The following is an 18,120-nucleotide window of genomic DNA, read 5'->3' as shown; positions in this document are numbered from 1 at the left end:
CAGTGAACTGGAAATACCAACAGGCACAAAGAAGTCCCAAGAAGAATCTGCTCTCTCTACCAAAGGAGAAAGAAAGGGATAGATTAGCAAGATAGCTTTTTAGACCATAACCTCCCTACTCCAGCCAATATCCACAGGAAAAAACCATGGCACCTCATACATCCTGCAATGTCAGGCCGGCAAAGGCAGAATGGGGGAGCCTGGGGTTCTATCCTTGCAAGACAGAAATGAGGCTTCCTGCCAGGGTGATTTCAGATGTTCATCCCTGTTGGCAGGTAATGCCTTCCCCAACTTGGCAGTCTAAGTGGAAAATGTGGGGAAACTGGACTTCGAAACCTGTGTGACCATAAGGAGGCATCCCTTTCTCTCCCTCACTAGGGGTTGTGTCAGAGAGGGCCTCATGCAAAAGTCAGGACTGCTCAGTGTCATGAGGCCATCCCAATATGACGTCAGTGGACACAACGTGGACGGCAGTACTTCCCTACCCCCCTTGGCAGTAATGATGAGACTTCTCTGTCCCGGAGCATCCAGAGGCCAAGTGGGGGCACCAGGCAATATGGAGGCAGTATGTCCCTCTTTCCCAGCCAGGGCAATGCCAGTGACAGCCAACTAAAACAGAAGGTCCAAAGTCTCGGGTCATAATACAAACTGACCAAGTTTCAATGGAGTATCATTTATCATACCAAGAAACAGGAAGATCTATTAAAAAAATCAATAGATGACAACACTGAGATATTGGACTTGTCTAAGATTTTAAGTAACCATAATAAATGCTTCAAGGAACAACTGCACTTCCTAAAAGATGAAAAGAAAGTTCGGCAAAGAGGAGAAGATATAAAGAAGAATGAGATGGAACTTTTTGAACTAAAAAATACAACAACTAAAATGAAAAGCTCAGTGGTGGGCTCAGGACTGGAATGGAGGGACAGAGGAAAAAATCTGTGAACTAAAAGAACAATAGAAATTATCCAACCTAAAGGGCACAGAGATGGGGGCGTGAATGAGCAGAGCCTCGGGATAACAGAAGATGTAATACTTGTGTCCTGGGAGCACTGGGACGAGAGAAGAAGCCAGGCAGGGATGAAAAAGCACTCAAGGAAATAATGGCCAGAAACCCAAAATTTTGGCAAGAGAAATGAACGTGCATTTTCAAGAATCTGAGTGAACCACAAACCAGGTAAACCCAAAGAAACCCAAGCCAGCAAATACCAAATTAAACTTCTGAAAAACAATCGGAGAAAACATGTTGAAAGCAGTCAGAGAAAAACAACTGGTCTCTAGAGGGAAAATCGAGTGATGACAGATTCTCATCAGAGACCGTTCAGGCTGGAAGGACAACTATTAATCTAGAATCCTACATCCAAGAGGATTATACCTCAAGTAGACATACCTAAAATATCTTTCAGAGCGAAAGGGTGAAGGAAGACATTCTCAGATGAAGTTAACTTAAGAAAATGTGCTGCCAGTTAAAAGAATGAATAAAGGACATTTTCTAACAAGAAAGGAAAAGATAAAGGAACCTAAGAGCATCGGGAAGAAAGCCACAGTGAGCAAAACTATCAGTAAACACAGCAGGCTTTCCTCCAGTTTTCTAAAGTATGTTTGATGGTGAAAACCATTTCCATTATCTGATGTGAGTTGCAAAAGAAAAACAGAGTTGCCATTCAAGCTAGTTTTCTCCCTTTAACAGTGGGCTGGATATATTTCATCTGTGTTCAATAATGATAAAATGTTTCTTCCTTTCTACAGTGCATAAGCACGTTTTGTCTGCTAAGTTTACACTGCCACTTTTGCAAATTGAAATTCTCTTATTAAGGAAAAGTTCTTTGCTGATGGCAAAGGATATACTTAATGTTGATGTCAGGATAGTACATTTGTACTACTTACAAATATGCACTTAATAGTAAAGATATTTTTTTATTATGCTGAATTTTTGCTGGTGGAAATAAATTAGTTAAGTACTGGGGCTTTAAAGTCGGTTTACAAGTAAAATCTTGAAGAGGTAGGCTGGATTTGATAAACTCTATTTAAAACGTTTCCAACTGTAAAGGGTTCAGACCACAGGACGTTCAGAGGATGCTGTCAAGCTGGTTAGTGTCTTTGTCTTTGTGATTTGCACTGAGATTTATCAAGGGACACCAAACATGCCAAGTGTGAAGAAGGAAACAGCGAAGGAATGCGGTGTTTGTTCCCTCTCTGCGCTCCAATCACAGCCGGCAATGGCCATGGATCTGGTGAAGCCAGGCCTGGTGCCGTCCTTGCACCATTCTGAGCAGATACTTCTTGTGGAATTCGTCAACAACACTGAGGCAGTCTGTTCTCGGTAATCTGTTATCTGGCCGTCAGCCCAGTTAAACAATTCACTTTAGCTGAGCAGGAAGAGAAGATGAGGGAGAAGCGAATGGAAATCTGGGATTCCCGTAGGGACCACTGCTCAAACAATGCATAACACTAGGACCACTCCTTTTTAAGGATATTCAAATGAATAGTAAGCATACACGAAGATGCTCAACATCTTTCAAAATAAGAGGAACATCAAGCAAAAGTATACCAAGGTACACACACATATGTATTTTAATCCAGTCAACGGACAAAGAACAAAAAGGTTGGTAATGCACTGTGCATTTGGCAAGGCAGTAAGTAAATACTCCTGTGTATTTTTATTGGGAGTATATACTGGCAGGTCAAAGATTTGATTTTATCGTACTTATGAGCTAAGAAGTTAGTTATTATTCTTTCACTAAACCTGAAATAAGACAAGGGGCCCCAGGATCAGGCACACAGGACTTCATCACTCACCGGACATCAAACAGCGTGGGCATCCATCAGGGTCCCGGGCCCCCAGGGCAGGGTCTGCCGAAGTACAGGGAGCCTGAGGAGCCCAGCCCTCTTGTAGCAAGCCAGAAGCAAGCTGCTGCTTTTTTTTTTTTTTTTTTGTCTTGGGCAGAGCCTTTGTCCCTCGAGGTTGCTCACAGCAAACCCAGCCTTGAGAAATAGTCTGTGTGAAAAATGGTCAGGGCTTTGCATTCTTGAATACCCAAGAGCGAACAGGAGAGAGTCACGGAGGAGATTCTCCCGAGCTCTCCACAGGGCAGCTGGGCAATACATGTCGCAAATCCACTTGACTGTTGACCTAGCAATTCCGTCCCTAGAGATCTATCGACGGATGTCCTGGCACATGCACATGGCTATTGAGGTTACTAATTCTGGCATCATTTATCATGAAGAGATCAGAAACTGAAATGTCCATTGATGGGACTGGCTTGATTAGAATATACACTTGTGAGGAGAAATACCATGCAGTATAATAAATTCAGCAATACACGCTCCTGCATGAGCTGGCTCAGACGGCCAAGTGAAGAAAACAGATGTGGAGAAGTATGCATAATATTCTCCCATTTGCATGGACAGGGCAAGATACACGTGCATGCATTAGGTGTCATTCCTCTAGGGACACTAAGGACACACGATGAACTGTGAGAGGTGAACTGAGTGGCTGGGATAAGGAGTCAGAGGCATTTTATTGTATATCCTTTTTACACATTCTGATTTTTCTTTCCCTTTTTAATGTTTATTAATTTTTGAGAGAGAGAGACAGAGCACGTGTACAAGTGGGGGAAGGGCAGAAAGAAGGGGACAGAGGATCCAAAGCAGGCTCTGTGCCAACAGCACAGAGCCCACGCGGGGCCTGAACTCACGTGAGATCAGGACCTGAGCCAAAGTCGGATGCTCAACTGACAGAGCCGCCCAGGCGCCCCTGCATGTTTTTATTTTTAAATCATGTGATTGTACCTGTTCAAAAGATTAACCCAGAGAAAACAAACTATTACGTTTTCTGGAATTCCACCATTTTAAGCCTAATGCTGGGGCCTCATATTGACCCCTCCATTTGAGCACTTCATGCAGCGGCACCGACTCCTACTCACTGTTTGTTTTATCACCCACCAGGCACATTTAACATCCCGCTCAGTCCGCTCGACAAGCCTAACAATGCGTATTTTGTCACCATCTTCTGGACGAGAGGCCGGGTCACAGAACCACACCCCAACCTCAACTTTTTGTGTGTAAACTGAAAACTCATTTTTGCCACACCTCAGACCCTCACCTCCTGAGCCAGCTCCCTGTGTGGGGAGGCGCCTGTCCCTTCCTTCTCGTGACAGCGCTCCAGCGGCCGCTGGAGACCCTGGTGGCATACGGATCACTGGGAAGCGACGCACCGATGAGAGCAGGAAATCACAAATTCCAGCCCAATGTGACACCAAGGGGTTTGGATTCAAACTTTTAATAATAAACTGTGCCAGTAAAAGCTTTTCAAAGGCAATGATACATCAATAAATAATAGTTACACTGAGTTCCTGAGACAGAACCTACCACACGAAAGGATGTCAGCGCTGGAGACCACGGGGCGTTCCTATGCAACAGCGGAAATACTGACAGTCCCAGCACAAACCCAGCACGCTTCAGGATTGGTCATTCACACAAATGTAAACCAGCACACAGTTTTGGTTTTGCTTAGACACTGATAAACTTATAAGTGTTGTTGCCTAGATATACGCTAAATAATGGATACGTTACGCTAAAAACTTCAAGAAGTATGTGGAAAAATATTATGAAAAATATGATGCATCAGGTTTTTAAAAAGCAAAAAAGAATTGAACTTTTTACTCATATATAAATCACTTTAAATAGGAATCATACTAATTTGAAATAAGGAATATTTTGTGTTTATGCAGTTATATATACATCTACGCTTCTAAGAAAATATATATGGCTTAATTATTTTTTTATTCCAATATCACTTTGAATAATCCTTGCTGTTTCACAAAGATTAGAAAAATGTATTTTTAGAACCCAGTTAGGTTTGATACTTCAAAGCACACCAAAAAGAAAAAATGTGGAAGAACTCAATTTCATCCTGGTAACCACACCTCAGCTGAGAGCACAGCAGGAATGATGTCATGAAACCTTCCGGTGTGGGCAGTCTGCTGACGGTAGGCAGTAGCCACTGGGACCCACGGGTCAGTGACGCCAGTGAGAGTGACCAGCGAATGGACAGAGTCCCCTGACCAACTTAAAATGTTTGGCATAGCTCAATTAATCCCTTTTGATGTATATGAGTTTAGTACATGACAAATGTTGAAGTTTACCCCTCAAAGAATCAATCATACCCAAGACACACACACACATAAATCACTTCTCAGTTACACATCGGCATTTCTGTAACAAACAGTAAGGGACACAAACGTGGCAAAGAAGTCACCCACACGACATGTTATCAGCACACTGTCTAGAACATCTCATTTAAAGATACTCAGGAAAAACAAATTCACAGAACCTGCTGTGAATGGCAAGATATGGTAATTTTATAATAGAAAAACCCTACTCATGCAGTACTCTCCACACACCAGACATCTGAAATCACACCCACGTAATCACCTTGCTCACACTTTCTATTATACTATAATATGCAAAAAGCAAAAAAAAAAAAAAGCAGCTTTAACATTATATCACAATTTTTAAATGTGGGAAAAAATATAAAACAAAAACCATTGTGTGAATAAAATGGTATCAGTAATATCAGAACAGTGTTATCTTTTTTTTTAAAACACATTATTGCACAGAGATTTCTTATCACATGTTCTTCAGTTTTTCTGTCTTTTCCTAGATGTGGATAAGTGCTATGGATAAAATACAAATGTAGAAAATAACAGCAGCATGATTTGTCAAAGTTAATCCCTATAATTTAGTAAGAAAATGGCTATAAACAAAATAAGTGCTCTTTCTAAACTGTACTAAGTTTTTAAAAATATTGTTTTAATGCAGTGAAGGCCCTCAAAAGCCAATTCAAAGCAACGCTGAACCCTCCCCCAACCCCCTCATAACATAACATAACACCCCCATCTGTTAGACTTGAGTCCTTTTGTAAAAAACTTTTTTGTTTCTTTTGGGGGTTTTGACAAAGACCAGAACTTCCACTGAAGTATAATCAACGGACTAACTTGAACGGAGCTGACCCTGGCTGTGGGCAGCCCAGACCTCCGAGGGGCAGGGTGTCAGGGAGGTGGAGTCACTGTCTACACGTACACTGGCTGGCAGCCTTCAGTCTGATCCACCACATCAGAGTCCTCCAGGTCGGAGTCCGCGGCCTGGGGCGCATCTGCTCCTGGAGGCTTTGGGCACCTAAAGGGATAGCCGTTATCATCGAAGAACCTTCGGAAAGTGAACTCGTAGAACGCGTGCTCAGGGTGCTTGTTATTGGGAGAGGTGAGCGTGTCCCAGGCCTTAGTGCTATCTTCACTGGCATCGCTCCAAGGGCTCTCTTCATCTACGGGGTCGAAATTGGAGGTGTCCATGGGGTGGCTGATCTTGGGGACGTAGGGGGCCGGCTGCTTCCGGATGTCGCTCGAGAAGTCAATGGCCCCGAAGAATGGGTGGGCCTTCAGGTCATCGGCCCCGCTGCGCCCCAGCCGCTGGTCAGCAGCGCAGCAGAGTTTGGTGATGAGGTCCCGGGCTTCGGGGCTCAGCTTGACTTGGGCCGGAATGTGGAGCGTGTTCTCCCAGTTTATCACCTGCGGAGACAACAGACCCTAAGTTCTCCTTTCTCTGCACATCTCAAGGCCAATCTAAGGCAGTTCTGAGACAGCAGGGGATGTACCTTTGTGATGGGACAACAGTCAGAGCAGAATAGCCATCAAAGGCCAGGGCTGTGGAGGAGGGGCTCCCAGCTTGCGGCAGGGGGGACGAAGCCAAATACTGATCAAAAGGGACTGAGTTTCTTCCATCAGTAACACATTTTAGCAAGAGAATTTTGTGATTTCCACAAAAATGAAGAGGCTGATCCTCTAGGAGAATCATCATGCTTCTCATTCAGTACTTACGGATGAGAGAGGTTCAACTGGAGTTTCAGTTGAAAAAAAAAAAGGGAATCCTACAGAGAATGAGAATAAAGATGCTGACCCTATGGCCTTGGCCTCATGTTCATGGTCAACTGCACAGACTAGCGATCGAGATGTTCAGTAAATACATTTGTTATGAAATGTGGCTACTTTGAAGAGAAAGCCTAAGGGACTTTATTATTTATACTTAGATAAACTAACGGGCTACGGGCTGGGGTGATGGGACACCGGGTGAGACATGGAGGCTGTGAGTGTGTGGGTGGAAGGGCTGGTTTGAACCTGAGTCATTGTTTTAGTAGAGCTAAAACTGTAAAAGTCATAGAAGAAAACAGAGGGGAAAATATTCATGACATTGGCCATGGCAATGATTTCTTGGATGACACCAAAAGCACAGGCAACAAGAGAAAAAAATACATAAAATGGACTTCATCAAAATTTAAATCTTTTATGCACTAAAGGACACTATCAACAGAGTGAAAAGGTAACTCTCAGAATGGGAGGACATATTTGCAAAGCATTTCTCGAATCAGGGATTAATGTCCAGAATTATAAAGAACTCCTACTTGGGGCTCCTGGGTGTCTCAGTCGGTTGAGCGTCCAACTTTGGCTCAGATGACAGCTCAGAGCCTGGAGCCTGCTTCTGATTCTGTGTGTCCTTCTCTCTCTGCCCCTCCCCCACTCATGCTCTGTTTCTCTCTGTCTCTCAGTAATAAATAAATGTAAAAAAGAAAAAAAAAAGAACTCCTATAATTCAACAAAAACAACCTGATTTAAAAGGGGCAAAAGACTTAGACATTTTCCAGAGAAGAGATACAGATGTCCAATAAGCATGTGAAGAGAGGTTCAATTGCCAATCATCAGGAAAATATAAATTAAGGCCACAACAAGATACCAACTCACACCCACAGGATGACAACTATACAAAATAAAAAGTAAAGTAAGTGCTGATGAAGATGGAAGAGACTGGAATCTTGTGCACTGATGAGGGACATGTAAGATCACGCATAGCCACTGCACCCAACAGTTTGGTAAATCCAGAATGGCTGTATGCTCTGGCCATCCCACTTCTGGGTATGTAACTGCAAAAATGAGAGTGGACAGACACCTGTATATGTTGTTCGCATCAGCCAAAAGGTAGAAACAACCCAAGGGTCCATCACCAGATGATGAATGTGGTTTACACATAAAACAGAATATTCTTCAGCCTTAAAAAGTAAATTGTGACACATGCTATAGCGTGGGTGAACTTCGAAGGCCTTATGCTAAGAGAAACAAGCCAGTCACGGAATGAGGCACCTTCCTCAAGACAGAAAACAGAAGGGAGGTTACAGAGTCTGGTAAGGGAGAAATGGGAGTTACTGTTTCATGGGTATAATTTCTGTTCGGGGGATGAAAGTGTTCTGGAACCAGGTAGTGGTTAGAGTCATGCAACACTGTGAATGCACTCAATGTCACTAAACTGTAAAATTGAGAATGGTTAAAATGGTAAATTTTATCACAATGAAAAAAATGGGTTATCCTGCAGGCAAATAAGTAAATTAGTGAATGGTCTGGCAATTCAATTAGGATACAGATAATATCAAATTCCAATTTTACCAGTGTGAAAACTAAGCCTTCATTTAGGGTCTTTCTAAATAAGGGATCATTAATTTAGGGTCTAACACGGACTCTGGGACATCTGAACACTTCATAGAATTGTTAGTAAACACGTATGCTGGTGGGTATGTGCACTGTTCAAAGAAGTTCCAGGGGCACCTGGGGCTCAGTCAGTTAAATGTTCAACTCTAGATTTTGGTTTAGGTCATCATCTCACGGTCATGAGATGGAGCCCCACATTGGGCTCCGTGCTGGGTGTGGAGCCTGCTTAAGATTCTTTTTCTCTCTCTGCCTCCCTCCCCTACTCACACGCACACGCTCTTTCTCTAAACAAGAACAACAGAGGTTCCAAAGATTTCATCAGATTCTCAATTCAATTCAATCCTTTTTAAGTAATCAAATCATTTATATCAGAGAACAAATAACAAATGGCTTTCATTCCTTTTTTTTAAATGTCTATTTACTTTAGAGAGTGAGAGAGAGAGCCCGAGCAGGGAAGAGGCGGGGGCGGATGATCAGACGCAGGCTCTGCACGGATAGCACAGAGCCTAACACGGGGCTTGAACTCATGAACCGTGAGATCATGACCCAAGCCAAAGTTGGATGTTTAACTGACTGAGCCCCCCAGATGCCTCTAAATGGCGATCATTCTAAAACTATTCAGTATTCAATGATGGACAGAGGACTTATTTATTCCAAATTAGTATCAGAAATATGTACTGGTGGCCTGACCATGTGGTTGATAATCTGCAAACAGCTAACTATTGATTTGACACTCAAACAAACAACTGATTTCCTTAAACACAGTTCATAAAGTTTTTGGTGTTATTTGCCCAGTAGGCACGCGTGGCAACAGAAAATGGATATACACAGGTCTGTGTGGCTTTACTTACGAAAACATACATTTCTACAAAGGTAACAACAATCAGACTTTGGACCAAAACAATGGACACTCTGACACGACTCAGAGTAGAAGGTCCATGCTGAGCAGACACGCCAGGGCGCATCAGGAAGCAGGGGGCCCCCCAAGCCAGGCTGCTCGGCTCCTACCTTCAGCTGGGTTTCTGTGGGAGTCGGGGCCAGGAAGGGGGGCTGCCCCACCAGCATCTCGAAGAGAATCACGCCGACACTCCACCAGTCACAGAGCTGTGTGTACCCTGCAAGACAAAGGCCCCTCAGCTCCAACACAGCCCAGTATCTTTCTCAGAGAAGAAGTCTGGGAAAGTCTCAGATACAAATTTTCCAGCATGGGGGAGAGCACGGTCACGCAGTGCACATGCTCTGCGGCTCAGAGCACCTGTAGGGGGTGGGCTGTCTGCAGACTGATTTTGTGCCTGTCACTAGTCTGTGATAAGCACGGGGTGTTTTTGTAATAGGCGTTCTCATCTTAAAATATTAATGTTATTGTTGGTAACATTATAACTGGGATTTAAGGGTCTTTAAGGACCCACCAAGACACAAAGTAAAATAGGACTAACTGAAAAACGGACAGCACTATGCTGTGAATGGTCAGCTACGGCCAGTCCCGAAGGCTTCCTGGGGAGGCTCGCTGAGAAGAGGGGGAGAAAGAGTGCCCTTTGGCAAAGGAAACAAGTGTCCCCTACGGCATAGCCCGAGGCACTGCAGGAGCCAGGCCCTTCCTCATGGAGCTCCCAAGACGTGGGGCAGCACCTCAGCCGCAGGCCAGGCTCATATTTCTTTGATTTTCTCTCACTTTTCCTTCAGAGCTCTACATCCCAGTCCCAGCCGTGCTCCGTCTTGATGTCACCTAATCCCTGCTAACCTGAACTGGGCCTCAGGACCTGCTGGCAGCATTTGCCAAATCTGTTCTCCCTCCGTCCCGTCCCCGCCTGGCACTGGGGGCAGGGAGATGAGGGGAGGGGAAGTCTGGCCCCTCCTTCTGGGGAGGGGAAAGGAGGGGAGAAGTCCAGCCCCTCATTCCTGGACTCCGGCACAGGATGGGGTGCTGGGCAGTATGGAGGGGATGGGGAGATGCCCACCACCCCCTCCATTGGCGGGAAGGACCGTTACTGGGCAATGAAGCGATCATCACAGCCACCTCTCCAGGCAGTCCTTGTGAAACCTGTGACCGAGAGGTTCAGTGATGGCCTCCGCTTCCCACAGCTCACAAAGCAAACGCAGGTTCGAACAGGCCCCAAAGGCCTGAAACCACACGTGTGAAAAGACAGGTCACCGATATCAGGAGCCGCGTGCAGCGTGCTATGAGCAGCTGACCCCGAGAGACTGCTCTCGTCCTCAACCAAATGTCGTATCTGGCAGAACAGAGCATCCACACAGAAGACCGCTTTTACTGAGCACTTGTAATTTTGTGCTCACCACTGTCCCCCCCATCTCCCCTTCCAGCACTTCCGGTCTAACAGGGAGAAGTGGAGAAAACACTATTTGTGTTGCACATACCTCATAACCGGCAGAACATAGTACGAGCAGGCGGACCTCGGGCCAGCTAGAAGCAAAGCTGGAGTCTGCACGTGGCTCAGGCCAACTGAGCAGTGTCCCCGTCACCTCCCCGCTGCTTCGGCCGAAGCTTTCTCTTGGGGTCTAGATGGAAAGCCCAGGCCCTGCACCCAGGCTATCACCTCCCGGCCAAAGCACAGCCCCATCGCTGTACCTCCTCTGTCACTCTGAAGCAAGGGCAGCTACGGACAGACGTGCGAGCACCAGAGGCCTGTGTGTTACGGAAGCCACTTCACTCTCAGCCTTCCCTGAGCACAAAACTATAGCGAGAACATTTGGAGTCACAGAAAGCCGCAGCTAGAGAGACTCCTGGGGGCCGAGGCCATGCCAGAAGCGCGTACCTTTGCGGAGGAGCACTTCTGGTGCGATGTAGTTGGGGGTCCCGACCAGCGAGTGGGCCAGACACCTGTGGTGCTGCTTCCTGGCCCTCTGCTCCAGTGTCTTCAGCCTGTCTCCACACCGACAGTTAGACACGTCATCCCAGAGGTCGCTGGGCTCCATGCTGTCCTGCCTGACGTGGCTTCCTTTCACCCCGAATCAAGGGCAGTCAGAGAAGAGAATAAAACCAAAGTGAATTCCCACTATTCAACACTGCAAGAAATCCATGGCTTCAGAGGGGAAGGTGACTCGGTTCAGCATCTGGCACAGTAAGAGAAAGAACCTTCCCCAGCTGCCCTGTTTGGGTGGCCTATGATTCCTGGGTCTGAGACTCAAGCCGTGAGGGAACACAACACTGGGATGGAACAACACAGGAGGGGCGCCCAGGTGGCTCAGCTGGTTAAGCATCCTACTCTTGACTTGAGCTCAGATCGTGATCTCATGGTTGGTGGCTTTGAGCCCTGTGTTGGAGGTCCGCGCTGACAGCACAAAGCCTGCTTGGGATTCTCTCTCTTTCAAAAACAAGTAAATAAAGTAAAAAAAAAAAAAAAAAAAAAAAAGGACGGATGACAGGAGCTGGGCGCTGAGGGGGTAAGCAGTGGAGTGCTAACGAAGAGAGGCTTGGGCAACGGTGGGGCCCCACGCGTGGCACTCAGGCCAGTCTCAGAAGTCTACCCCTGCCAGACAGGGCATACTTCAGGAGGACCTTGGAAAAGCATGAGAGGATTTAAAAAATATACACAAAAGTGACTTAAATGCCAGACAATGGGAGTGGATTAAATATATAGAATTAGTTTTGAGTTAAAAAATAAAAGCAGGAGGGGCCCCTGGCTGGCTCAGTCAACACAGTACGTCACTCTTGATCTTGGGGTTGTGAGTTCAAGCCCCACTGTGGGTGTAGAGGTTACTTAAAAAAAAAAAATCTTAAGAAAAAGTAATAGACGCCTGAGCCATGGCATTAAGATAACTATTTCTAGACACTGAGCCATAAATAAGATAATGGGCAGCAGACCTACAGGAGATGGAGTTCACTGGCACCTAACCTATGCCTAATCTATACCTGTACCTGGACTTATTGATGCCTATAGATGAATTCATATTAGCTACTAGAGAGGACTCCTAAGAGGTTGTGAGACTTTTAAGGATCATTTAATAAGGGCAGAGCAGTGTCTCCTAACCATGTTCCAATGATGCCCCAGACTACTGTTCTAAAAATACTACAGTAAAACTTAAATTCATTAAATTAAAAAAACTTTTTTTACACATATCCTACTGCTTTAGAGGGAGAAAAGGATGTCCCACTAAATTACATTAAATAGATAATTTCGGATAATCAGGAGCCACCAGGATAGGAAACCGCTGCCTTAGGGAGTTGAGTCCTGTCTAGATATAGAAAGTGATTGTGGCATGTCACAATACCTTTCTGGTAGTATTTCGAATTGTGAGTCCACCTGAACCCAGTGCAGAGGCCAAAATCCGTCAGTTTGATGTGACCATCAAGATCGATCAAAATGTTGTCTGGCTTGATGTCTCGGTGGATGAAGCCCATCTTGTGGACGCTCTCAATGGCCAGAGTCAGCTCTGCAATGTAGAACCTGGCCAGGTGCTCGGGGAAGACCTCCATCCGGATCAGCAGGCTCATCATGTCCCCCCCTGGGATGTAGTCCATCACAAAGTACAGGCTGTCCTTGTCTTGGAAGGAATAGTAGAGTTTAACCACCCACTCATTGTCAGCCTCAGCCAGGATGTCCCTCTCAGCCTTGACATGGGCCACCTGGTTCCGGTTCAGGACGTCCTTCTTCCTCAGGGTCTTCATGGCATAGAGGGCGTGAGTGTCCACCTTACAGGCAAGGCACACTTCTCCAAAGGCGCCAATGCCCAGGGTTTTGATTTTCACAAACATGGACTTATCCATTTTGGCCCTCTTCAGCCTGTTGTAATTAGATTCCTTCTGGTAGAGGATCTTCCTCATCTGTTCCTGTTCAGCTTCGCAGAGTCCAGCCTGTGGAGACAGAAAACAAGGAAGTCCTGTCAGGGAGCCCGAGGTAGGATAACAGCTAGGGCGGGAGACATCTGAGAACGGAGAGGGTCCTGACTTGATTTATAGAAATAAGAACACAGATGGGCCCACTGTACTAGAGGCAAGACAACAACTGGGTTTGCTCTCCATCTAGACACAAATCTGGACTCTAATGGGAAGACAGAACTGGTGACTGTAGGCTCTAAGGAAACCTCCATAAATAAACACCTTTGGAGGAGCGCCTGGGTGGCTCAGCTGGTTAAGTGTCTGACTTTGGTTCAGGTCATGATCTCATGGTTCATGGGTTCAAGCTCTGCTTTGGGCTCTTTGCTGACAGCTCACTCAGAGCCTGGAGCCTGTCTTCAGATTCTGTGTCTCCCTCTCTCTCTGACCCTCCCCTACTCATGCTCGCTCTCACTCTCTCTCTCTCAAAAATAGAACATTAGAAAAAAAACAAAAAACCTTTGGAAAAGGGGACCTCGAAGTTCCTGGAACTCTAAGAGCAATCTAATATTTTAATAGCTCAAAGGAAAGGGGAACAAAGAAAAGTCAATGAAAATGGGACAGCAGAAAGTAAGAGCACAGATTTGAGTTTTAGAATTTGAAATCACTGGCTTTGTGTGATTTAAATTTACGGTAACATTTTAATTTAAATCATTTAATTTAATTTAAATCTGGATGGGGCACCTGGGTGGCTCAGTTTTCATTTTTTTAAATGTATTACTACTTTTTGAGGAGAGAGAGACAGAGTGTGAGCGGGGGAGGGGCAAAGAGAGAGGGAGACACAGACTCTGAAGAAGGCCCCAGGCTCTGAGCTGTCAGCACAGAGCTGGATGCGGGGCTTGACCTCACAAACTGTGAGATCATGACCTGAGCCAAAGTTGGATGCTTAACTGACTAAGCCACCCAGGCCCCCGAGAGTCTGACTTTTGATTTTGACTCAGCTCATAATCCCAACCCACCACCCCATGCGATCGTTTGTAATAAACGTGCATAAAGCAGAAACAAAACAGAGACTCTGCTGTGAATGCCACCACCAATTCCGAAAAGCGTCAGGGCCAAGCGGGTGAACCTAAGGAGAAATTACCTTCGCCATTTCCTGTTCCAGCTGCAGCCTCCGGTTGACCTTCTGCTGGTAGGTTTTGATGACATTCTCCACATGCTGCTCCATGAAGAACTTAAATGCATATGGGGAGTAGCTCTTGATACGGGATTCCCTCTTCTCTTCATCCCTGCTGTTTCTCCGAACGGGAACAGGGGAGGTCTGGATCTGCTTTTTATCCTTACCCACCTTCTCCCCTTTGGCGCTCTTATGGCTCTTGCTGCCCCCATCCATGGGCTCTGCAGCCGCGCCCCGCAGGCCCTGCTCCACGCCCACACACAAGCTGTCCACGTCGTATGGCTCTGACTTGCTCGGGGGCAGCAGGTGCCGGGGGTAGGGCGGGGGCGGGCACCGCAGGTCCGGGCCGCCGAACTCTGCGTCCAGCGGGTAGGCGCCGGCACCCCCCAGGGACAGAGGGTGCTCCTCCTTCGGGTCCATACCGTCCACAACCGGCGCGGGTGCCGGCACCCAGGCCGGGTGAGAGGGCCCCACAGCGGTCTGTGGCTCGGGCCGCATCACACGCACGCTCTTCACCGGGTGCAGGATGTGTGCGGCGGTCACGGCAGTGATGGTATTGGGGGAGGGCAGGGACGGCTCTGCCTTGCCTGGAGCACTGGCCCGGATAGGCACGGCCGCTGGCTGCTGGTGGCTGTTGAAGGAGCTGGTCCTGCTGGGGACGGGGCCCTCGGGTAGGAAGGCCACGTGCTGGCGGGCCGGCGCCTCCAGGCCCGGCTTCTGCAGCGAGTCACGGCGCGATAGCGTGGACGCCGGCCACTGCTGGACGGGGGCGCCGCTTAGCTCATACAGGTCCATGTTGAGGCTGCTCCTGGAGGGTGCCCGCAGACCCTGCGGGGGACTGTCGCTGGCGAACACGGGGCCACGGGCACCTGCCACGTGTGCCGGCTTGTGGTGCGGGTGGGGCCCGTACAGCACGGCCGTGGCCCCAGCGGGCGGAAACGCGTGCACGGCACCCGGCTGTGAGGCGGTGCCCTGGGCAGCCAGGCTCACGTATGCCCCTGCCTCCTTGTTCTGGAAGGAGGGGCTGCGCTGGATGCCGTAGCCCAGTGGCTCTCCAGGCACCAGCAGGTGCGGCCTGTAGTGTGGGCCCTGCAGGGGGAGCGCCTGGCCCCCAGGCCCAGCCGCCGAAAAGTTCACACCTGCCGACTCCACATTTGCTGCATAGGCTTTGGGCTGGTGCTGATGGGAGCCCGGTACACCGTGGGTGCTCCCCGCGAAGAGGAAGTCCACATACTGACGTGGCACCTCCTCCAGGCCGCCACCCTCGTAGGCCGCCCCGCCCATCTGGTGGTAGGCGGGGAAAGGGTCGCCTGTTCCTTCGAAGCTCGGCCTCCGCGGCCCGGGGGCCGGTGCGATTCCCTTTCCTACAGTGGAAAGAACGGGGACACTGGATTACGGGGGGCTGCCTCTTTCGCACTAGCAGTGTCCTTGGGGTGGACATCCCCCCACAACCCCGCGCAGGCTCTGCAATGACTCGGGCCCCCTGCAAGGCCCTCCAACACAGGCTGAACTCTGCGGTGGCAAGCCCAGGCTACTCCCTGGGTCGGAGGCCCCTCGCAGGGATACCCGGCAGAACCTGGGCTAAGAAGATGGTCACAAATACACAATCATCACAGCTGTGGGTCTGCATTTCCCTTGGGAGATGTGCTCCAGGACGCACCCAGCACACAACAGTTTAAGAACCTTCTACCAGTGAGAAAACAAGTTTGCGTCCCCTTAACAATGAAGATGTAATTTCTCACTCAACAGATGAAGTGGGTTGTATCCAAGATATGCCACAGAATCAGGAAAGCTCCTTTTGCTACCATGAATCCCTCTTGCACCCAGGGCCCATGGGTCTCCAGACTTCTCTCATCTCTCCCACCCTCTAGGAGGAACATGCACTGACAGCCCGTGAGGCATGGCATAAGGTGCTGGTGCTTCTGGCCCTTCCCAGGGGACACTAAGGGGGCTGTCCCAGCACCACTGCCCAAGGCACTCGGCCCAGGGAGGTGCCTACCAGCCTGCTCTGAGGCTATGGTGGGAGAAAAGGTGTGTTTTAAAATCAGTGAAATACAACTTCCATTTCAAAGACCCCCTCACAGGCCCAAGAGAAAGTAAAAAGCCCACTTAGATCTCACTGCTGGGTCATCTAATACCCACTGAGTTTTCCATCTCCACAGCATAAAACATGTCCGCAGCAGCAGGCGGCAGGAAATCCCGCAGGTTATTTCACACAGGGACAGGGGGCACCCAGGAAGTGTCAGGATCTGCCCCCTGCTGGTCCCTCTTCTAAGCCCCGAATCAGCAGGCGGCAGGAAATCCCGCAGGTTATTTCACACAGGGACAGGGGGCACCCAGGAAGTGTCAGGATCTGCCCCCTGCTGGTCCCTCTTCTAAGCCCCGAATCAGAGCAGGGCAGTGTGCCCGGAGATAATCTGCTGACCAGGGCCACAAGGGACCTCTGTTCCTGCAAATCCTTCTCCCCACCCCCTCCCCCCCAACCCCAGCATTGTGGCTCTGAGCTCACCTGGGGAGGTCTGCTTAATGACTCGAACAATCTGCTCGTTCCTTGGGTCCAGGTAGCCCATCTTGCTGATGTACTCCAGGGCAGCCTCGATGCTCCGGCTACCGGTCTGCTTGAGAGCCCGGCCGGCCATCTCCTGGGAGGGAAGCACACAGATGCTAAACTGAGAGGCAAAAATGCAGGACGGCTGCAGAGCCACTGGGGTTCTCGCTCCTGCCGCGTCCTGACTGTTGCGACGTTTGCCTGTCTGCGCCTGCTCGGGTCTGGCCGAAGACAGATCTCAGGATGAGCACAGTCGGCCACATGTCCTCAGGGGCCTCACGACATATGCTTAATATACACGAAACTGCGGGCCATTGTGACGAACACACAGGAATTTTGATGGTGGGCCTGGAAGCGTCTGAAGTTCTGCTTCTCCTTTAGAAAACTTCTGGCCTGGACTGATAAATTCTGCCTTGTTGGTAAACCTGACTCTAGAACAGTTTAACAGGAGTAGTTGAAGTAGCAGACCCTGGCTTTAACTCCAGCTCACCCCCAGGCTAACTGGGAGAGGGACTAACCTGCCCCCAGAGGGAGGGGAGGGTTGCCGGAGTCATTTATAAAGAGCTGGCTGAAGGGATACTGTTTGCAGTGCCCAGGGCTGGCTGTGGTAGTTGGCAACTTGTGCTCGGACTCCTGTTCTAGCGGGAGAGAGAGAAGACAGGCCCTGTAGGAGCCCATGGAGCAATGCCCAGCAGAGGACAAAGCCCCGGAAGCCCGCCTGTGAGATACCAGGAGACAGGTTGGACCCACCACGGGGGACATAGCAGACGAGGGTCGGGACGAGGGAAGGGGGTCAGAGGAGATGGACTCTTCCTGCCGGGAGGGCGGGCGCTGGGACTGCCTGCTCGAGGAAGAATCGGTGGCCCAGCTGGCTCCCAAGGTTGAGCTGAGTTTGGGTGGATGAAAGCACAGCAGAGAGAGTTTCTGGCAGCAGGCACAGCCAGAGCAGAGGCCTGGGGGGCGGAGAACAGGCTGAGGGACAAGCAGGAACGTGGGAGACCTCTGAGAGGGGGCCACGGGCTGGGGCCACATGGTCCCTGGAGTTGCCCCCGTGTGAAGGCGGTGGGAAGCTTTCCAACAGGGATAT

General features: G+C 48.7%; 1 protein-coding gene across 1 annotated transcript in view; it reads right to left on the bottom strand.

The window, feature by feature from the left end:
- Window positions 1–4,266: 4,266 nt before the first annotated feature.
- The window catches only part of LATS2 (large tumor suppressor kinase 2), a 59,792-nt gene continuing 45,938 nt past the window's right edge, over window positions 4,267–18,120 (bottom strand). Inside the window, exons 2-7 of the mRNA XM_029936976.1 lie at window positions 16,995–17,127; window positions 14,453–15,849; window positions 12,765–13,347; window positions 11,309–11,491; window positions 9,543–9,649; window positions 4,267–6,569 (exon numbers count right to left, since the gene is read on the bottom strand). Coding sequence (XP_029792836.1) covers window positions 6,075–6,569; window positions 9,543–9,649; window positions 11,309–11,491; window positions 12,765–13,347; window positions 14,453–15,849; window positions 16,995–17,127 — 2,898 coding nt within the window. The 3' untranslated portion in view covers window positions 4,267–6,074. The remainder of the gene's footprint in view (window positions 6,570–9,542; window positions 9,650–11,308; window positions 11,492–12,764; window positions 13,348–14,452; window positions 15,850–16,994; window positions 17,128–18,120) is intronic.

The sequence above is a fragment of the Suricata suricatta genome, chromosome 4, assembly GCF_006229205.1.
Source record: "Suricata suricatta isolate VVHF042 chromosome 4, meerkat_22Aug2017_6uvM2_HiC, whole genome shotgun sequence".
In the NCBI taxonomy this organism is placed as follows: domain Eukaryota; kingdom Metazoa; phylum Chordata; class Mammalia; order Carnivora; family Herpestidae; genus Suricata; species Suricata suricatta.
The sequence above is the reverse complement of the archived record's forward strand: the minus strand, read 5'-3'. Positions and strand labels throughout refer to the sequence as shown.